The sequence below is a fragment of the Rhea americana genome, unplaced genomic scaffold, assembly GCF_003343005.1.
Source record: "Rhea americana isolate MKP2758 unplaced genomic scaffold, rheAme1 scaffold_51, whole genome shotgun sequence".
Taxonomy (NCBI): Eukaryota; Metazoa; Chordata; class Aves; order Rheiformes; family Rheidae; genus Rhea; species Rhea americana.
Window position 1 is genome coordinate 452,849 of NW_028186657.1, and position 23,465 is coordinate 476,313.

The 23,465-nt window shown below is 38.1% G+C and overlaps 1 protein-coding gene across 1 annotated transcript in view; it reads right to left on the reverse strand.

Moving 5' to 3' along the window:
- Positions 1-23,465, reverse strand: part of GABRG2 (gamma-aminobutyric acid type A receptor subunit gamma2) — a 70,357-nt gene that overhangs the window by 33,497 nt on the left and 13,395 nt on the right. Inside the window, exons 2-6 of the mRNA XM_085317832.1 lie at positions 9,708-9,856; positions 8,015-8,082; positions 6,808-7,028; positions 2,691-2,773; positions 2,021-2,158 (exon numbers count right to left, since the gene is read on the reverse strand). Coding sequence (XP_085173958.1) covers positions 2,021-2,158; positions 2,691-2,773; positions 6,808-7,028; positions 8,015-8,082; positions 9,708-9,856 — 659 coding nt within the window. The remainder of the gene's footprint in view (positions 1-2,020; positions 2,159-2,690; positions 2,774-6,807; positions 7,029-8,014; positions 8,083-9,707; positions 9,857-23,465) is intronic.

The window sequence follows — 23,465 nt, forward strand, 5'->3', positions numbered from 1 at the left end:
AGATCGCTTGCAAGTGGTTCACAGTCTGTGCGAATTTTTTTTTTTTTTTTTAACCCAGCAGATCTTTGAAAGCAGCTCAACAAGGCTAAGTAGCTGTCAGGAGCATTTCTTCTTAGGAATCTAGTGATAACTGGAGTGATTCTTTGCTGCTTTAAAGTGCATGCTAACTGCTAATTACTTATTTTTGTTTAAGCAAATTTAAAAGGCTGCTGTGTGTAATCATATTAAAAACAACTGACAAAACATTATGGTAGTACTCTAGGAAAGTAGTGCAAGCTTGAGTGACTAGCCCCTGAAAAATGCTTCTTTTTGAACGGGAATGTTTCTTTTTCCTGTTTGTCTTTTATTTTTAGTATATTTCTCAGTAAATGCTCTCTTTGCATTAGTGGAATATTAGGAACTGCTCCTGATTCACCCACATGCAAGATGAGCTGGAACAGCGGATCTGAAGCTTGTAGCATGCTGAGATTTTATTGCTTCCTATCTCTGGCCAGAACCAGTTTATTAGAGAATGGTTCGAGCAGACAGAGAAAGAAAAACAGCAAATGAAAGAAACTCAAATTAAGTCGGAAGTAAAGGCAGGGTGCAGCCTGAGCAGGATGGGACCCTGAACCACAGCAGCTCACTGCTGCCTTTCGTGCCGTGCCTGCTGCAGCGGCAGCCTGAGCTGTGATGCATTGCTGTTTATGTTTTTGCTTTGAGAGCAATTCCACCGTGTCACATGTGATGGGAGTTATTAGTGGCTATGGCTCCCACACACGCTTCTCTCTTGTCCTCTTTTGCACCTTTATCTTTTTCCSTGGGAAAATGTGAAAGGTCAAGTGCTTTCTTGAATAGCTAACTAAATATCTTYCCCAGCTAGAATGACAGAAGATGCCATAAGGCAAATATGGCTACAACTGGGAGGCTTCAGTCCATTTTTACCCTGCTCATAAGACTAAACATGTCATCAGTGCTTAATATCCAGTGATTCACAAGTTGGATGTTGAATTAATTCTCAACCTCTTTGTTTGCACTCCAGTGTAATGCACGGCAGGCTGCTYTCCTTTTGAATATAACAGCAATGCTGACCTTTTAGAAATAATTGTGTTATTTCTTTTAATGGATGGGGATATTTCTGAAGTCAGAATAAGCAGAAAGGTCTTTGAATTTAAATCAATRTATTTGCCAGAACAATAACATAGAGGTAAAAATCAAAAGCAAACTGAAAAGAAAAACTGCTTTCATTTCACTATTCTTTTTGAAAGTAAGAAATCAAAAACAAGGGATATCATGCATATACAAGAATATTAATATGCAATTCTTCTCATATTCACTGATTTCCTTTCCACTAACAAATACAATAATATATATGTCTAGGAGAAATTATTTTCCTGCTTAGTTGGTAGGATTTAAATTGCCATTTTTTATTAAAAGCCTAGTCCTTCCTCATTTATCATTTTAAATTCCATTACTTGTTTCCAAGGAGATAGAAATATGCAGGAGAATCATCTGAGACTCTGGYTTGCAAGGCTGTTCTTTTTAATGAGAGCTGAATGTGCTCTGTTTTTTTTTTTWWAAAAAAATACACTTGGAGCTGCTGTAGTAAAGAGGTTGGGACTTTGAATTTCATTTCTGCYCAGACCTACATTCTGCTTTTGGCAGACGGAGAATGAAATGGTAAGATATTAAAAGCAATATCTGCTTATCACTATCACCTTAGTGGCTCACCTGCACTRTTTTTTTGGGCAGTATGGTCTAGCCTCTCCGCCCTGCCAGTAGTGGCTTTCTCTTGCCAGTTCTAGTCTTTCAGAAATCCATCTTTGGAGAATTCAAGAATGGACAATAGACTATAATTCATTTTTCTTCCTGTGAGGTCRTAGTCAGAAATACTAAAGCCTGGATCGTGTCATGGATGTTAAAAAGCCTGTATTTATTCTATGAAGTGCCAGTGCTGAGTTCCAGACAATCAGTTTTCTTTTTTTTTTTTCTTAAATAAAATCCTAAATTAATTTGAAGGTAAACAGATCAGTTGTCTTACCTGAAGTAGTCTTCACCACCTCAGTYGTATTTCTCAATCCCGTAAAGGAAAACTGGTAAAGCCTCCAGGACCTGGTGTCCCCCACCTCCACTGAGCTGCGCTTCCATTGGTAAATGATCTCTTCTCTTGGGTAACCATCTTATTGCAAGGGAAAATAGAGAATGCTTTGTTTCATAGCCATTGCTAGGATTTTATTGTACTTTTGGGGAGGAAAACTATTATTTTCTATTTCTGGGAAAAATCTGGAGAAGCATATTGCAATTTACAGATTTTTTTTCAAACTACTTAGTAGTGTCTTTTACTTAACATCACATTTTATTTATTATAAATTAAAATAGCMCTTCAGATAAATATTTCAAAAATGACTTTTTTGTATTTAGGAACTTAACAGGATACAATTTTGCCTAACCTTCAGTTACTGCCAAAAAAAGCTTTCAGCTGGACTAGAATTCACTCCTTAACATGTTTGATAAGAAATCAAACATCCTTAACTCCAGGTATTGCTAATAGTAAAACTCCCATGTGCACAGAGAAAGTATCAGGCCATAAGATGATAGAAGTAAAAATTTCTGCTGTTACACTAGGATGACTGTATAAATATAAATTTATAATAAGTAACTCAATGTGGGACAGGAAAGTGATTGCATATATTTCTAGATGTATTACTTACAACTTGAAAATTCCAGTGGGCAGGAATGAGCGTCCATGGGGAAGTTGTGTAGCTGCAGCTGACATTCAGCATCGATTGTCAGCCTAAAGAGACAGAGAGGGAGAGAGAAAGTAGAATATACAGAACACGCTCTAGAAATCTGTACTTTCAAAACAAGATTCTTACTAATATTGAACAAGATTATGAAATATGCAAATAGATATCATAAACAGAAGTATCAATGTGTATATATTATTCTGGCTGTTCCAAACACAGTAAGACGATGGTTATTGCTAAGAATTGTCTTTCTTAGTTACAAAGGTCCTCATCATCTGCTTTTGAGACTCTAATAGAATGAGGTATTAAAGTTTTGTTCCTATGCRTCTGAAATGGCAGCATTACTCATGACTAGCAAATCCATAAGTGAATATGCAGGTCATCTCATATAAGCAGTGACAAATCTCTATGTCACAACATGCCGTAATACATTTAGACATATTTTGCTTGGAAAAAAAAATCATTTTAGAAATGACAGATGTGAGTCCTCTGTCCAAATTTAGACATCTACATCCAAGATAGTCACCTAGATTACCTTCATAGCTAGTAGGAAAAAGGCACTCTGAGAATATACTTCATTTCATTCCAATAGACTGAATTAGACTTTTAATTCAGATTAGACTTTTAACCGAATTAGAAGAAGAAATTACTAAAAATTTGTGTTTCTTTCCAAAGAATGCTAGGAGAGCCTGTATCGTAAGTCAGGTCATGTAGGTGATATAGGCATTTTTCAGGTAGAGGCACATACTTTTAGATAACCAAAATTAGACAAGATGTATTCACTGATGTGCCTAATAAAAACTCTACCTTTTCCTTCAGTATCTTCATTGTTGCTAGACTATATGTATCCCCAGCCCTGTCATGAGCTATCATCTCATCTATCATACGGTAGATGGACTGGTAGCAAATAATCCATGAGAAGAAACAGCTTTGGAAAGGAGGCAGAGGGGAGATGAGAGAGGAGACAAAAAAAAGAGCAAGAGTGCAATTTATTTGTTCCTTAAATCTTCATGAAAAATAATAGCTTTCTACTCTTTGTTCATTCCTTGGTTTCCAAATGAGCAACTTTATGGGTTGTTTCTGCTTCCTGACTCTTGTGCATAGGTGTTCCCTGCAGGTATCTTCAGTGTCTCATACTATAGGATGAAGAGAAGTCTTGTAGCCACTAACCACCAAGTTGATGAAGTCAACTTCCCTATATTATGGATTTAGGAACAAATCTAATTTTCACTGAAATTAGTGGAAGTCCTGTCTCTAACATGAAAGAAGAATTGATTCATTGTGCAAAGAGTATTACCCTTTCTTTCTCATTTCATTTCAACCGTTTTCAGTTTCACTTCAAGATAATCATGATACAGATCAAAAAAATGATATGGTCTTCCTTTAATATTGCTTTTTATCTTGTGAATGCGAATGCACTGTTAAATAACATTTTGAACCTGGGATGGGTTCAGAATTACTACTATTTTTATTTGTTTTCTCTTGAGGAAATGATTTCATTCATGAGCAGAAAGCCATTTTTCATAGAAGAACAGAATAACAGCAATGTTGAGGTTGGCAAGGATCTCTGGTGATCCCAGGTGTCCAACTCCTCTGCTCAAGGCAGGATAAGCTACAGCAGAGTGCCCAGGACTATGTCCAGTTGGGATTTGAATATCTCCAATATCTCTTGGCAACCTGTTTTAATGTTTAACCACTCTCACAGTAAAATGTTTTTTCTGCCCTTTGAGCTGGGCAGTTCAGCTAGTTTTCAGTTCACCTCCCTGTTCACTTGTCTAGTCTGTACTTCATCAGTTTGTCAGTGAGGATTCTGTGGGATACTCCACTGAAGACAAGTCTTCCTTGCTCCTGACTTCTCCTCTCAAGTGCCTAGGATTGTGATCTGCCTAGTGCTGATCTTCTTAGTAAACAGCAAGGTGAACAAGACATTGTGTACCTTGGCCTTTTCCAYGTCCTTTGTCACCAGGACTTCTGTGCCATTCAGCAGAGGTCTCACATTTTCCCTAGTCTTCCTTTTGCTGCTGATACACCTGTAGAAGCTTTCTTACTGCCCTTCACATCCCTTGCTCCAGCAAGGGATCCCAAATCCTGATGGGCTTTGGCTTTCCTAAGCCCATGCCTGCATGCTCAGACAGTATCTCTGTATTCCTTCTGGGTCACCTGTCCCACCTTCCACCCCTTGAGTGCATCCTTTTTATATTTGTGTTTTGTCAGGAGCTCCTTTATCATCCATGCAGGCCTCCTGCTAGCTTTGCTCAATATCCTGCTGATCAGGGGGGGCTGTGCTTAGAGGAGGTAGTCCTTGAAGATCAGTCTGCTCTCCTGGACCGCTCTTCTCTCCAGGAGGTATCACATGCAATTCTTCCAAGCAGACCTCTGAAGAGGCCAAAATTGTCTCTCCTTTAGTCCAGGGCTATGATCTTACTACTTGTTACTATCTTGCTCTGTCCTTTCAGGATCCTGAACATCAGCTCATGGTCACTGCAACCAAGGCAGCCCCAATTTCACATCACTACCAGTTTCACTTATGTTTCTACTTGACAAAAAACCTTAGTCTGAATTATTAATTTTGCTTTGAGAGGCAAAAAATGTGTTTCACAAATGATGAGATTCTTACTGTTTTGTTTAGGAAATTATTTAAGGTTTGTTGCTTAATACTTGGGTATGTGAGAAGCTAACAATAGTAGATTCTGACATGCTCTGTGCCAGATTTCACATGCACATCTGTCAGAACGTTGCATTCCTAAGCTTTCTAAAAAGATATTTTTGCCTTTTTTCTTTAATGCAGATCTGCAATGAAGCTATCACGTTTCATTTTTGAGTTGATCCAGGATATAGGATAAAGCATTACTGTTGCTTGCTGTGACTCACTAGAACAACTAACTATACATTAATATCAGATAACTGTGTTTCTAAAAGTTTCTAATGAGAGAAGCTGAATGGTTTGAAGAGAAAGGTAATGAAGTCTGAAGAGGAGGTAGTATAGCTAAGTCCAAATTAACATTTCAAAAGCCGATCTAGCATCTTTATCAGACTGACTTTGATTTGCACTGGATTTCAATTCCAGTCATTCTCTTATCTCTTTTGGCAATGCAGTATGTAAAGAAGTAAAATACCTATGAAATATAACTCTTTTTGTAATTTGGACAATTCTTGCAATATTAAAAGGGTCTCTCAACCAAAGCTTTATATCTGTTTGTTAAAATGCTAATGAATATACTTTCCTTCAAAACTTTCTTTTTGGTATGCAATAAAAAAGAGCAGAAAACTAGAAACATTTAAGCTTTTCAAACATAGGAAACATCTTTCCTTATGGTCATTGGGAGTATGTCATTTAGATTTTTATGTATTGCATATGTAACTTTTAAGTATAGACATACATGTAACTGTTAATTATTGAAAAGATAGTTTATAAAGGTAATCTGACTCAAAAAATAGATACATCATTAAGTAATCTGAAGATGATCATATCAGGTTTAGCTTCATGAAAATATTAGTTGAACAGGGTATATCTGTGGGTTTTTGATTAAACCATAAATGTCCAATCCTAAAAAGAGAATTCTTATTTTCACAAGAAGTTAAAGGAATCAAATGCTTTTGCAGGGAGGAGCTTCATCTAGAAAACCTGTAAACAATTTGGAATAGAGGCCATTGATATACATAATGTATTTCCTATACTGTCTGCTTAATTCAAAGATATTTCAAATTCCTCATTTTAACAGAATACAAAGGTAAAAGGCAATAGTGACCGATCTACTGGTAAACAGTAAAACATACATGAAAATGAAGATGAATTCCTGTAASCATGCTTGTATTGATTTTGACATAATAATGAGGCTATTTGTGAGCCAGACAGTGCAATCTATAGGTAGAAATGAAACTCTTCTACTGTGTCAATACTGCATCAATAATACCTTATTATATTTCCCTTTTCCAGAGTTGTACCCATAAGTAATAGGAAAAATATATATTTTTTTCTTTGTGTTAATATCAAGTGATCTGATTTCACAAGACTTGTGTATCAACACACTTTTCCTTGGCTTTCTCTTGAAAAATTGGAAGTAAAGTCAGGTATAAATACCTTAGCGTGTACAACACTCTGCCGTCATTCCAGATCCTGAGCATCCTATTAGGAGTTGTTATCCAATGGGCATCAGCTTTCTTGGAATTTCGGAAGAATGTGTCTGGTATCCAGATCTTCCCAACCATGTTGCTGTTTAATCTGAGCACTTTTATAGTGCTGTTGAACTTCAGACGTCTGTCATACCACGTTTGGGCGAAAAATATATCAATTGTATATTCCTGTTGTGTCAACCAGAAATACTGATGAAAACATAGCACTCAGCATTTCACATTACTCCTGATATGCTTTCCTTGACTTCATACAAAAAACCACATGTGAAAGATAGAAGATATTAGAATTGATAGAAAAAACAATATTTAGCAATTTTTGAGGCTGTTGTCTACCAAAGATTGTTGTTGAAAACCTATTCTTTTTCATTATTTTCCTAGGTACAGGTTGACCCAAAATGTGAGTGAGTCATTGAGGTCCCTTTTTCAATCCTGTGTCCCCTCTCCTGTCTGATCAAACTAGAAAAGAATTACTTATTTTCTTGGATCTGTGACAACTAAAACTCAAGCAGATTTGGCCTTGAACTGCTGCTACCCTCCAGTTAATGTCAAAAGTGCTGAAGACTTGCTCCCCTGAACGCCACTAGCAATCCAGTGGCTGGAAAGGGAATTATAGACCTGAAAAGAACAATCTGCGATTTCTCCCTACACATAAAAATTGCAAGAGTGAAATAGAAATGGTGGTAGTAATGCTAACCCACTCTTTCTTTTTCATATGGAGATACAATTTAACTCTCTTTAGGAATTTCAGGAAGAGGAGAGGAGAGAAGATTGGGGCTTTCTTGATTTCTTGGTAGCAAGATTGGTGCTATCACTAGTGAATGCTTTTGCCTTATTTCTAGCAATTTGGAAGCTCAGTTTTAGAAGAGTTAGATTCTCATAAGGCACGGAAGTGTGCATCACAGTCATAGAAATGTTAGCATGTGGTAAAACTATTAAGTTATTCATTTATTTCAGCACACTTTAGCTGCCGTTTTATGTAGATTCATAGTTCATATAGTCTTCACTTCTGTAATAATAATATAATGAGACTTTTAAAATAATGCAGATAAAGCACATCAAAAATAATGGAAGTTTTATAACGTTCACGAATGATGTAGGCTTTGTCATAAAGTGAACATTAAAACTGTAGTTAAACGTGGCAGTCCTTTACCTACCATATTGATAGCATTCACTGGTCCGATGCTATTTACATACATGTCAGTGTGAATCACCGTCGGTTTAACTGCAAGAGAAACAACAACAGTCACTAGCATGAGTGAAGGTCAAAATGAACCACGTGCAAGTCAAACACAAGCAGAAGTGCCTCTGTTGTATGGCTATGGTTGCCTCACATTCAAATGCGATAAACATAAATCGGCGGTGATGTCTCCGGGTTGAAATTAGATGGAGACACTTTGGGACAAGTTCTTATACCATTTGTGCTATCAGAACAAATGCACTTACACTATGAAAACCAGTGTCGTTACCTTAGAGTGAGTCATGTCTGACTGAGAGTGTGTGCATTTTGTGTCAGGCCACAGCAACACATTTGACAAAGCACTATCAGCGAAAGCAGACTTTTTCCTCTTGTGATGTGTTGCATCATGCATTTTATGCTATAACGCCAAATACAACGTGACTGCTATTGCCTGCGGAGATGGCTGTTGATAAGTAACAATTTCATGAGCCCAAAGCAAGAACAGTACTCAAGGATCTAGAACATGAGTAAAAACCAGCTGTTAGATTTATTTATTTTGAAATTACTCTATTGTGACTATATTATTCCTGTAGAYCTTGACTAAAAGATGGGTTTTTTGCGGGGAGGGGCAGATGCTTTTTATGAATGCTTAGTTCATTTCTGTTCTCTAAAGTCTTGGATTGGGAGAATGAGTCAAATTCCTCTGCTAATTTACAGTATATACATGTGTTGAAGGTTAAATACTTATGTTATCCCTCATGGTGGAAAACTTCCCTGGTTCATAAACCTCTATAATGTGGTAGAAACAGCCTCCCTCATTAACCTTGCTGCTCTCTACCTGCCTCACCATGAGCTCTCTTTTCTGTACTCTTATTCCTACTGTATCCTCCTTTCCAGAGGTGTCGCSTGGCTGCGCTGTGCACACGTGGGGTGTTCTCAGGCTGACCGGCCTCCACCCGGGAAGACTTTTCCCTCTGGGCTCCCTCACTGACCAGTGGAGGGGAAGGGTCCTCTGAAAGGTGGTTCAGAGCAGCCAAGACTTCCCTCTGAGTCTGAGTTGGAGTCTATCTCCAGGCTCCTAGGCTTACCTAGGCTGCAGGGGTAGTCCAAGGAGGTTAGCCTGACCGGATTAAATTTATCTTTTGTGAACGCTTCTTCCACTCTCCCCCATTCCCTGTCACTTCTCGCCTTGTGAGCTAGTGAGTGCACACGCTGCACTGGTCAGCGCAAGCCTGCTGCTCCCAGGGGCTCTGGCTGTGTCCGTCCAATCACGCAGAAATCAGGCTACATTATTCCTTTCCTAATYTGTTGTTTGTGATTGTCTGACAGTATCTCTTAGTTATGTAAGGAAGAGAGAAACTGCCTTTTTAGTTCTTCAAAAGTTAAATTCCAGAYGTTTTATGCAGATGGATGATTGCAGGCAGCCTGATTCAGCAAATTCGAATGCTCTCAGGAAATGTCTCAGGATATATTCAGTTATCTTAACAATAGATGCCAGCTTCCGAAGGCATGGGTGCTTTTTGTGCCACTGAGGTTTTGCTACATCATATTTTGTTTTCATAACTACTTTGAATAGATTCTGCTTCCTAGGTAACACACTACAGTATGAACATTCTTTCTCTTAATCAGCCCACTTCATCAGAAATGGGCTAAAAAGAAAAGCAACATACCTCCTATGTCAGGTCTCAGCTTGTTGTCATATCCTTCCAGCAAGCCATTTAAGATAAGAGTGACATCACTCTCGTGAACTTTGGGAGTCAAAACCCAAGTCTTATTTGAGGTGTAATCTTCATAATCATCATCTCCCTTTTGGATCGAACTGTTAAAGAAATAAAAATGAGGAAAAAGAAAGTCTTGAAATACATGAATTTAGACGCAGCACCTTTGGAGACTGACAGTACACACGTATCCTAGTTTTAATAGTATGGTAAAAAATATTGAAAAATAGCTTGCTTTATATAAGGAGGCTTACAGCACGGATGTCACATAACAGTTGAGGTTACAGCTCACTTTAGCAAAATTTTGTGTTAGTACAGTTGAGATCATATTCTGTCTGTTAAAAGGAACAGCAGTGCTTATCACCTCTGGCATGTCTATTTTTTCTCTTCCTGACTCAGGTGGGACCTATTATGAAACAAATCTAATTGTCACTTTGCTTATGCAACTCTCCACCAAAATATCACTTAGTATGTACACAGTGCTGTTGCATTACTTCCCTTTGAGAGAACAATTTGATGCAATGCATTACTGACAAGACCAATAATTAGATTCATTCAAACAAACAGTCACACAGCCGTTCTCCACTCTGATGAACTTCAGCTTAYTGTGCATTTGGAAAGTTCAGCACAAATTTTTGCCAGTGGTTTTGATTTTTACTTTTTCTAACTAGAACCCCATGAGAATAAAAATAGTCTGTCTGCTATTTTTTCTGCTACTGAGCAGTATAACACCAGATCTAGTATAATACTACCTGCTTAGCACAGTAAAAAGGCCAAGTTCAGAATCAGAAATGTATAGACTACATTTAATGGATGTTTTGCTTTCTTTGAAATCAGTGCCTCCAGTTCCAGAGTAGAATATAGAAATTAATTTGGAATATGACATCAATGGATATTTTCACTGMAGAATGTCAGTAGCAATTAAAGTTGAATGGCTAGCATGGTGCTAGGAAATTCTGAGCAAGTTTTTTTTTTTGCATAATATGCCAGTGCCCTTCTTTCCTGACCTGCTTCTATGACAAAGTTGGAACACTGCTGGATTTTTAAATTCTTAATAATACTGTAAATGTGGTAAACCAGTGGGTGGGGTTTGGATACGAATGAGTCAAAAGCATAAAATTTAATTATACTCCTGTTTCAGCCGGTCTATGCAGCCTCTCGAGAGCATGCAGGAAAGACACTGGTCGCGCTCGCCCGGGGCTCAGCGTGGCAGCTCCTCGGGATGTTGGGCTGACCTACCCCATCCTCGTGCTTGGGGAGCAGCACCGGCTGCCACCTCCTGGCACCCCCCACCCCAGCTTCAGAGCTGCGCAGGCCTGAACTTGCAGACTTTTACTGGCAATCAAAAGCTGAGTTTTAATTGGTATTGTGCTACGTAGTGTTCYGCTGGTAATGACAAGCAGGCTGTGATAGTTAAATTGAGGAGGGACATTTGTTGGTTTAGCGCTCAGGAGTTTCAGAGCTCTAACCACAATTCACAGGAATGTAACTGAGGCTGAGTTCTCCCACCTGGTGGAAGGTGAAGCCTTTTAAACAGTCATTGCAGACAGGACACACTAGATAGTATGCTTTCACTCTGCACAAAATGACAGAAAAAATAAAGCAAACATATCCTTGCACAAAGACAATGTGTCCTTGGATGTGAAGGGGATGACCAAGCTTTGAAAGTCAAGGAGCTAGTTAGTAGAGCCCCGTATCCTGGACACAGTGAAATTAAAGGATGAAAAAGCATATCTTTTTCTAGGACTTCTCTCAAGACTAGAACARGCTTAAGTCTCATGAGTGCTAAAGCTTCCATTTGTCCTTGATAATGATTTGTAGGAGAGAGAGAGCTATTTGCCCATCTGCCGTTTCAAGCCTTTTTGGTACTCTAAATCTCAAAAGGCAGCAAATGTTTTATGAGGGGTTAGTGTGAAAGAGAGGAGAGGGAACCCAGTCAATGTAACTAGGGAAAAGGCTACTGAATTCCGGCTTTTATCTGAATTCCGAGAGGATCGTAAATCAGCAGGGATATCCAATTGTCTAAATGCTGTCTGTGTAAAACTGTACCCAAGCCAGAACAAGCAGAGGTGCATCTCTACCTGTATGAGCAGGGCTTTAGCTGTGCGAGTGCCATTATTTCTAATGCAAGTTATAATGACAAAGCCTGATTCATCTCCTTAAGACTGTCAGATTAGTCTTTCTGATAATAGGGCCTAAATTTTGCAAGTGCTTTTAATGTCCAGAACAAATTTGATAAAGCCCAGATTATTCTGAAATGCTTATTGGAATTTCTTTTTATTTTTATGACTGCTAGAGGTTTCCAACTCTAGTGATCAAATAGGTAAGGAAAGGAGCATCTGTTTAACTTTTTGAAAACGATGATGTAATTTTTGAGAGTAAACTTGTTTCACACTGATACGCTCTCRTTGTCTGAGGGATTTCCACTTCTCACTTTAGCCACTGTTGCAAGATGTGGGCCAGGTTGTTCCACCCATTTTCCCCACTGGAAAAGAGGGGGGTTAAGGCAGTCAGAATATGAATTTGAGAATTGGAATCGGAGAGTAATTGAAATTACAAAAGGCTTTTGGAGGTCATCTGGCCCAAACCTGCTCAGTTCTGCCAGCTTAGCCTGTATGAGCTTCCTATGACTATAATTATTTACATATATAACCATGATTGTGCCTGAAATTAAGGGGGGCTTTTTGCATGTGTCAGATTACTTGAAGTTCATTTTTACAGAGCAGTTGGAGGGCAGAAATCACTAAATGTTAATAAGCATTTATTAATTTAGATCAGAGAGTGCATTAATTTAGACCACAGGAAGCTTTGTATGGGGATGACAGCATGAGATTAAGTCACTTTTTTTTTTAATTCACTTTTTGATAAAATGCATAAGGATCTAGGAACTGGTAATTCACAATTGCCTACAAAGTATACAGTCACTGTACGTTGCTTTTTGTCAGTGAGGTTTTTTACCTTGGAAGAGAGTTAAAACGGTTTTRACTCGTGTTTCTTAGCTTTCTCACTATAAAATATATGTACTAGTTGTAATTCTGTATTAGAGAGGTTGTTACTTGATTGATAACATTTATGTAGCTCTTTTGAGTGCTCATTGGTGAGGTTTAACTTGAGCACAAACAGATTACACTAACTAAATGTTCAGRGCCAGATTTTCCAGCTCCTTGCTAGTGTACCCTGTCTGCACATTGCTTGCATACTGTCTGGACAGCACTTAATCATTGCTCTTCATGGGGCAAGGGTAACCTCCATGGGCAGAGGTACCTACCGTGGTAGAACTGGTTTCTGCTACCAAGGGATGAAGAACTAATGAAGAGATGCTCCATTTCATTGACAGCCTCTTTTACAGAACTCTTAATGCTAAATGTATTATTTCTCCACTGGAAATATGTTGAAATAGTAAACAATCATTTCAGTCATTCCCAGAGGATGTCTCTGCTGAGAAATCACTAATGTCTTAGGGAAAAGGATTTTTCCATCTTCTTTTCTGAACCTTGTCCAGAAGACATCGCAAAGACTATTATTCAAAGATTTTATTAATGCACTGATATACTGGCCTCTAAGCAGTGTGAAAACATAGATGTCCACATTGCAGTTATCCATTCCTGTTTTCTTTTTTATGTTTTTCTTTCTTTTCTTTCTTTTCTTTTTTTTTTTTTTGCTTTCACTTCTTTGGAATTAGACTGAGACCTGCATAAAATCAATCTTAATTTTAGCAAAATTCAAAGATTAACTATGTTAATTATATTCAACTGTCTTATATTTATTATCTTTTGGAGTCTTTTGGCTTAAATTACTTGGTTTAAAATTCACAATAAAGGCAGATTATCTATTAGAAAACTATCATGTTTTTGTTCATTGCTTGCATAAAACCAGCACTATAAATTTTGACAGTCTTCATGGTATCTCTTATTTATCTACTTCTTTGGTAACTTGGGTAAGAACAGTTTGCTGTTCCATARCATATCTAGATCAGAAATTCTCTTATATAATTTTCAGAAGAATCATATGTAGTATAACTTGGAAAGACACTACTGTGTGTYGGTTAAGATCCACTACAGATTATTTAAAAATCAGTCAGCAGCAATAATTTGGAATTCTAAACTTAGGGACAGATTGTAAGCATCTAATTTCATTGGTGAGAAATCATTCAAAAGGGATAGCCTCCTGAAATAAGGTAAATATTTCCTGATTCACAGGAATATGATTTTTGCAACTTGACATCTAATGAGCTATTTGAGTGATGATGTAAGTAAGTAGAAAGAAAATGATACATTTATCTGAAGCAAAAAACTACCATGAATGCTCAGTCTTTCAACATTCAGACATGAAGTTTTATATTTAGCTGGTCAAAATCTCTATAATTCCAGCAACTTCAACCAAGATGTGCTGGTTTATACCTGCTGTGTCTCTGTCCTTTAACTTTTCTAAATATAGGAAGCAAATTTTAACCATTTCCAAGTGTTCTATTAAGAAACTTCACAAAAGAGTCAGTTATCCCTGTGGGATTCTGCCTGCTGCTGCATTGCTGTTAGCAACCAGAATGAGAGTGCCTAAAAAAGACCTCTAATAGTACTGGATAGCCACCAACTAATTAGTTGAACTCCAACTAAAAACTTCAGTTTATTTGTCAAAAATTCTGATCAATTTTATTTTTGATACCAAATAGGCCATAGAAATTACAGAGCCTGCAGCAAAGATTTAATAAACTACTCWCACATGCTATAAATCTTCCACTTAAAGCACTGATATTTTCTACCTCTCAGTGAAGGACTGAAACAAAGCTTGCTGTCTTACTTAACAGCACTGTTTAACTTAATGAATAGTCAACTTAATTCATTCTCTGATATGCATAAAAAATTACCCTAATCTGTATGTCATACATTATTCATGATGAGAATACAGTCATCTGGAGGGAAGGACGTATTCCAAGTTCCCACTGCAGATGCAGAGATGCTCTATGCAGATGAGATGCATGAGTGTGTGCAGAATAGAATATTTGCAGGAGTCTGTGGAAATGTAACCATATCTACATACTCTTTTGTTGAGTGCTGATCATATTTTAAGAAAAACTACCTATTTTCTGTTAAAATAGAAAATGTTTACACAAAGCCATGAGCCAAATTCTCTCTCCTTATTCACATTTTKATTCTGTCTATATATATTGTTTAAATCGTGAAGCTGGGCCCAGGACCATGCCTCCTATCTTTATCTTAAAAATGATGCATGTTTTCTTTTCTACTGCTGTATGTCCACTACAATACCCCATCTTCRTTTTTTTCAGAATTGTAAATCATGTTGTGTAAAGGTTATTTTCCTCACAAATAATTTACTTGCTATTATCCACATCAGCCACAGAAACTCACTGACCCTGGATAATGCTCTGCTTAGAGAGTGAGAGGGAAGGTCTGGTTAGTGATCAGAAGTTCCCTGAAGGGAGATGGAAGTGCGATGATAGTTATGGGCTAAGAAATTGGAGAGAGAAAGTGTCTTAGTGTCCTGCTCCTTCCTCTTAGAGCTCTTGGCTCTAATAGGGTAGCAGGTCTGGTACTGGGTGTCAGCTATATTGCAGAAGAGCCATAGGGGACTTGAAATGCTAGAGTCCCAGTTTCCCCAGAAAAGCTTGGTTACTGTGGAGCAGGCCCAGTTCTTGGACTTGAGAGCAAATAAACTCTCAGAGTCTGATGAAAAGATGTAGTCTAGCTACAATAGTTTTACATGATTGAGTCCCAGTGGAAATAGGAGGGAAGCATGGGGAGCGTTTTTGCTATTATGGAGGATCTGTATTAGGAGGATTTGATAGTACAGGTTATTGTACTCACAAACTCTTCTTAAAAAAGACTAAGTCTGTAAAAACACAAGTGATTTGCCAATAGCTGAAGCTTTTCTGCAGAGAAATCTGGAAGGTTATACTGAGTCAGTGAACACCAATTTATTTCAGTTTTTACACCCACATAAGTATAACGAATTGTAAAGCATACATCCAGTAGTGTAAGATGTGTTTCTTTGCTTCTGTAATCGAAGATCATGTCCCCTCCACTGTGAGGCTGCTACTTGTACTTTATTTTCCTGGAGATCTTCACTGTCACAGAAGTATGCAACAGTACCTGGGCAGAATGATGTCACTGCACCCAGCTAACCTGTCCCCAGGCTCGTAGGGACATGTGCTCTGACAGTCTCATCAGCAGATTAATCATCTTCAGAGAGATTTAGCTAAGTTTGAAGTTCCCAAGGTAATTCATGCAGCCACATTGTACCCAGGTTTCAAGGAGGAGGAACTGGATGTCARCTTAAACAAGATATTTCTATGTTTCTTCTGGGAAAGGGAATATATCTATCATTCGTGTAAGGCACACTGGAAAATAAATCAATAATTTCTAACTCTACAAAACTGAGAAATTCATATCATTCTTAAATAAAAAGAAATTCAAAGTGGCAGTGCAGGTAGCTCCAATGTATCTGSTAAACTAGACTTTTCCTATAGCAGAAATATCCAGCCCTGGAAAAGGCCTGGGATATGCAGACTCCTGTGGAGACGCAGGAGGGCTGTATGTGCCAAACTTTCCCTTGCTATGTAAATAAAAGTGAAATTGTCACACAACAAAAATCCAGATCTGTATCAACTCATGGGATAGTGAAGTTGTATCACGTGTCTGAAAGTACATGCCCACTACCCGATGTATGCGATGAGACTTGGTTGTAAGGGTCTGTTAGTTGCCTTTTGGCCTCCTGACAGAGTCATGTGGGGAGGGAGGCTTGGGAAACCCTCAACAAGAAGAGAAAGAGAATGGGTTTTAGCCCTATTTAATTTCAGTAGATTTCAGTAGGTTGGATTTTAGGTACGTCACCTATACTAGATCATTTATTTGCTGGACAGTTGCTACTGCTAAAGCTGTCATTCCATGAACTGTTCAAATCATTTAAAATATTCAAAAAGAAATATGGTGTGGTGCTTCGTAAACGTCTCATAAAATGATCAGACTAAAGTCTTGGATTGCTAATGTAACAGAAAATGCTGTTAGAGGTGAGAAAAGGCACACATTGGCACACAGCTTTCTTTCACAACCAGGAGCACTGCTTAAAAACAAAACAAAGCTCAGTTTTTCGGTCGTTCCTAAGTCACAGAGCTACTAAAGTGAACAAGAGAAAAAGCATAAAAGTAATACTGCAATTCTCACTAATAGTTATAGCCGAAACACTTCAGGTTAAGCAGGGACTGAGCTCGCAGGTGGCAGAATGAGTGCTCTAAAGGCAGGAATCACTGGCGTAGCGCAGATGACGGAGTATGTGGAGGCGCTGGATTGCCAGCAGTCAAACAGTCCTGGCTTAGTCATTTCTTATAATTATGCCTACATTGAGATTTAAAGCCTGGCCCAACTCCTGTGAATGTTTGCAGTGTTCTTTGCACTCCGTAAGATGGTATCTGGCAACAGAGCAGCCGGGTGTCATACTGTGGCTTGTTCACGAGCTTTCCTCCAGTCGTTCAGCAGCTCGCATCGGCCTCGCTGGCACTTGTCAGCCGTTTCGAGTAATGCAGTCCGGTTCTTAAATCTCTTTGCTGACTTCTACTAAAATATTGCATGGAATTCAGGWTTTTTATTAGCCACTTTTAAAGCTGTCGATCTTAGCAGACTGGTTTATCTGGTAGCCTTTCTGTGTCCGCCCCAAGACATTCACTCACATTAGCCACTGCTCGTTATCACATCATAAATTTTAGCCCCTAGTAGTTCCATACATGCAGGTTCAGCTGAATTTGACTACAGCAGGAGTGTTTACATGGAAAGGGTGAAAATGAAAAATTTAACTTAGTTTAAGTTTTGTTTGCTGCCTGTAAGTTTGTGAAATTATTTTTTAAAAAAACATTTGGAGTCTATTTATTGAGAGTGCTACCCTGGTTTATAGTATTTAGTGTTTTCTACTCTGAATTCACTGTACTGAAAAATTGGCCTGTGATTAGTATGCAATTGATTGTATTGAAGTTGAAAATAAGTATAAAGGTCATTATCATGTGTTAAATATACCTATTATTAACTAAATGGGCTCATGGCCGATCTYACCAAAATTACCAGAAGCAAACACCAGTGTTACCAGTCTTGGCAAGGAACCAAATGGGAAAGGAGACTGGAATATCTATTTCCTAGACAATCTGGAAGCAATTTCTGCAGCAGAAAGTAGAAGCATACTGCCTGAGTAAGTTGGTAAAGGACTTCCATCTTCAGATCTGTTAGAGCAGACTGATATATTTGACCAAGATGGAATTACACTACAATATGAGACTTTCTGACAAAGATAGGAAATATATATTACCCCCAGGGAGGCTAGCAAAAAGCAGAGGAATGAAACAACATGTTTAGCCAGTAAGGAACAGGTGAGACAATTATAGACACCAGCACAAATCATTCATTCTGAACAGCCTGCGCTGGAAGAGCAACATTTATACTTAYGAGAACTCTGGAGGAGTCTAGGATGTGATTGCATGGTTCAGACAAGCCCCCGCAACTTAAGATAATTATTTCACATTTTTCTGATCTGAAATTTTGTATGAATATGTTTTCTTACATTTTATTTTCTGGAGATTATGTAATCTACTTGCAGGTCTTTCTTCGTATAGTCATTATCACTACACATTTAAATAGAAAGTATTTGAGAGAAGCCACAGGTTCCGCAGGGAAAGTAAGCGTTAGATAGAAATGAACAGAAAAAAAAGGAGAAATAATCTCAGATATCTTCTGTATCATAGGTTTTGCTTTGTTACTTGCATCTAATTGTAAAAGGTGTARCCCTGGAATTATGTGAACCTTAGAAGATTTATTTTTTGTTTTTCCTTCTTCTTGTCCTTTTGTATTTTTTTCTCTCTCTTTTAAAACCGTTCTATTCATCTCTGCGTGTGAAATCTGAGGCTCTTTGGGCATGATTTTCTCCTTTTACTATTACTCAGCTCCTGTAGACTTCAGCTATAGTTGGCAGAGCTCAAGAAATGGAGTTAAGTTAATGGCCGTTACTGAAAAYGTGATCTGACTAGGTGTTTTCTAGTGAGCTCTCATCATCTTTCCTGGCTGCATTTTATTGTATCAAACTGTCATCTGTTACATTATATGTAATTTTTCTTCCYAAATAAGGTAGAAAATATCACTCTAAAATTTCACTATAATTTAACAAGAGGTGCAAAGAGTTTGATTTTTATCTCAGATTAAGAAAACACAAGTGCCCTCCAGCTGTCTATTTAAACAACAATAAYGTAGAAAAACAATGTTATTGCTCATTAAAATTGAAAAATGAAAGATTAAGGATTCCTGTTCTGTAATATCCTGCGAGGGACTCTTATTCGTGTTTTGACAGAATACCTGAAAAAAAAATTTCTGTTTTTTGTCAGCATGGCAATTTTACTGAGAGAGAAATCACTTCTGGATCAATCATTCATGATGTAGTCAACTTCACACCATTATTTGTCAATGTTTAWAATCAAACATGTGAGATGCCACAAATATCAGCAATTTTGCTTGTTGAATAACCCTCCTGAACTTTTTTTATGAGTTTTATAATACCTCTTAGTTGCGCACAGGTGTGATCTTTAGAATTCAAGTTAAACAGACTATAAATCCTTATTAGAATGAAATGCCTCGGTGAATGTTTTGATTCCCATCTTCTGTGTCTCCCAGTACACAGCAAAACACAATAGAGTAGTGGCTGGGAATCAGGAACATTGGATGCTTTTCCCGGTTAAAGGACTTATGTCTTTTTACTTGCTGTATTTAACCAAGTCATTCAATAAACACTGAGATAAKAATACCTCACTGTGCAGAAATCACCTAGTGATTTGTGCCTGACAGTCCTGTCAAAAATATTACTAGAAAGGTAAAGCTGTATCAAGTAGAATGGCAAAAACAAACAAACAAACAAAAGTTCCCTTGCTCCACCTGTTTTACAATGGATTTCTTAATTAACGTCAGGAAGCAAATAAGTGCCATAGATCTGCCTTCCTGATCTTTGAAAAAGCWGTTTGTTGGACATGATTCTTGTTTTTGTCTTTAACTAAGTTAAAAAAAAGTCATGGGAAAACAAAGTGTTTTTTTTTTCCTTTTTCTTTGCATATTCTTTATAGGTAACATTAAARAAGTCATTGACTTGGAGATTATTGCTGCATTTGTACTACATAGTACTCATCTCAGAACAGTATATAATCCAACAGAAATGACAATGCAATTTGGACATAAATAATTAGATCTTGAACATCCCTATGCAGAGCACAGAATAAAGAGATTACAGTCTCCTTGTCCTCTTGCAAGGCTGAACTAGAGTGTTTCTATTATGGCTTAAGTGCAGGAAAGTGAGAAGTAACTTATTTTACATCAGGATATCTCTTATTAGTGTTGAAATTTAGTGTACACTTGCAACGCTGAGGCACCTTTTTAGCCAAGGATATTATAGGTAATGCTTGTCAGTAGGAGCCCTCTTCTCCAAACCCATCTCCTTCAGTTCTTGGATTATCCTGTGCTGATGACTGAGGGTACAGCTTCAGTTTCGTGGGGATCTCAATCTTGTATGATACTGCAAGATCAGCAGTGCCTACTCTGGACAGTGGAATGTCAGTGGCCTAATTAAGGCATTCATAAATGTAGACAAAGATACAGGGAAACAAAATAAGATTTTTAGCAATTCATGATGGCAACGTTTTTTATTTTCTTTATTCCCTTCAGTTTGCAGATTATCAATCAAGCTTAAGACATTGATACAAGAAGARACACTCCACCCTGTTTCCTAGAATTGGCATCCCTACTCACACAAGTCCTGTCCTCAGGTCTGCCTGTGCCCGAATGAATACCCCTGAGGCTTGCTCAGCAGGGCTCCTGCTGAAGTAAACCTGCTCCTCAGGTTTCCTACAGTTCCCACTCCTGCTAACTGATTCAAGCAGGACATCGAATTATCTTATTCCACTGCGCTAGCACAGTGTCATTGCATGCAAACGTGTTTCTGTCACCTGGAGACACCTTTGGACTGCATCTCCCACCTGAGTGGACTTTAGCTAATCTTAACACCTTATTGCTTATGAACAAATCTGTTTTCATGTTGTAAATGTGCTGCTTGCTGAAAGGTGTTGGTGAAGATGAGTTATATTGTCTCTGCATCTAAGCATCTGCCAGTTTTACAACATAAATAGGCACAAGTTCCTTACTAATTTCATTTGCTAGAGACTACACATGATGGCAAACCAGTCTATTAGGAGAAAACAATCACTGACCATGCCTTACTGGAAATGAGACTGCTTTGCTGGGAATCATGCTGCCATCACACTTAGCAGCCGAATTATAGCTCTTGTCTTCTGTAAAGCAAGTGATGATTAGGGAGACAGTCAAATATATAATTAAAAACAGTGTAGCATGTCTTTTTTGTTTATTCTGAGTATATTCTTACTTCTTGCTCCTTTCAGATCATGGAAGGATCATTACTGAAATGTTTATCAGACAGAAACATGTCTTGAAGAAAGAGCTGAATGAACAGAAGATAGTTGTTTCATACACAGCTYTTTAATTAACTCATCATGAAGCACACTCATTCACAAAATGAGTGCAAGCAAATAGTGAAAAACAAACTGTTTGGGTTCCTTTTTTTAACAATGCTTCTGATTTCACTTTCACTTCATTTTTAATGCACGGTAGCCAGTAGTAACCGGTGTGTTCCTAGATAGACTAACATAGCATGCAAGAAGCCGTTTGCACTCATGTTCATGAAACAGACTGTGCAAGGGTGGATGTGGAGTTTAGTCCTGATCACAGGGCAGATATGTGATASATTAAGAGTATAAGTGGCAAGTTAATGTCTCTATGTCAGCTAAGCAGGAAAATTGTCAATAAGTATGTCTGAATATGCTCATATGCAATTTATTTTTTTTCTGATAAAATGACATGCATTGGTTTTGTTATRGAATTTTAATGGACTTTCCTTTGTGGTTGGTATTATTTGGATAACTTTATGTCCAGAGCTCCTTAATTCTGGGGTATGCGTGAGCATCTTAGCTTCTGGATAAGGGTTWTCAGCACCTCTCTGTTTATATGCACCCAGACAGGATTGTTCAGTGACAATTTTCTGACCTTTTCATCCCACRAAGGAGCACCTTATTTTGTAGGAAGTCTTTTCCTTCATATTGGAGCTGAAGGAAACTTTCCCCCCAAAAGAGTGGGTCAGGACATAATCCAGTAGAACAGTTAGAGCTATATTTCACTCTCCCATTCTTAAATAAGAGGATATTATTTGCCTCATTCAAAGGGAATGCCTGGTTGCATTTCTTCCCACCAGTGAAGGCAACAAAAAAATACTCTTCTATTTGCAGTGCCCTATGAAAGGAGCTACTTTTGCCTGTRGTAGATGACATCAGTTCTATTCTGCACTGAAGATCTGATACATTCTGTAAATGTTTTTCAAATAAATTATTAAATGAAATATTAAAAAAATCACTTCCAAAAATGTTATTTCTTAAGCCATTCCAATTTGAGATCACTGTGCAATGGAAAAGCATGTCCAGAAGCATTCGTGGATTAAACTTCAATATRTATCTCAGAAGACAGAGTGATTATTGTCAAGCAACAGAGTGAGAGAAAAACAAAAGGTGTCTGGATACTCATGTTGCAGACTATAACGGTTAGGGGAAAAAAAATGTTTTTCACRGAGCTGTCAGAGGAGCCAGGTTTCATCAGGTAGCATCTGAGCTGATAGATCTGTATCTGCAGAATTCCTCTTCCATCTTTGCATGTTAAGAGACTATCAGGAATCAAGTTTCATTCCTACACTTCTGCTGCTGCTGCTTTCTGACTTCTTCGTAGATTTGCTCCTTCCATAAGCCTTGCTTCCTGTGTCCCTCACAAGGCTGTGTTTGTATTAGTATTTTGATTCAGAGCAGTATAGCAATCCTGAAGCAAATCTCTAAAGTATGTGAGGACTTTTTACATGTTTGTTGGGTTTACAGAGATGCCTTTGAGAGGAAATGAATTGGAAGCCCCCAATTCAGTTATACAGAGAATGGGCTTTGGACTGTTGTGAAGATGCAGAGATCCCATCAAAGGCTTATCCTTTAGATAAATTCAAACCACTTGCAGGGAAGGACATTTGGTTCAGGGTTTAGGACTAGTGGTTCCTCTAGTTTAGAAAAACTGAGCATTTCTGAAGGCAMAATTGTTTTGGAGACCCTCTAGCTGATCTAACCCTGACACTGAAGAAATGAAGGCGGCTAATGCTATTTCAGACAGTCTCATTTCTATATACTTGCTAACATGCTTTTACACCTTTGCTCTTTCTTCACCAGTCTGCCGCTCCATGTTACATGTGGGTTTGCTGCATATGGTGCCCAGGTTCGATACTGCTTTGTTCTCTTTGTTACCCCTAAACCAGTTTTGTCCAGGTCTGAATTTCTTTAACTGACCATTGGTGGGTTGTTTATAGCTGTGTGGTGTCCAGTGCCAGCCTGTGCCCCGTCTCGTATCACTCCGTGCCTGTACTGCTCTATGCTGTATCCCATGTCTCCACTTCTGCAGGCTGCTGTCATACTGGGCTTGTAACCCTCCAAAACCCGTCTTAGTTTGAGCTGCACGCGTCTTCTTCTGCGCAGAGTAACTGCTCTCTATCTAAGACTACGATTGTACTGTACAAAGATAAATAAAACAGATCAGCCATAGACAGCTGGTCAATTGGAGAAACTGCTGTCACAGATAAACCGAG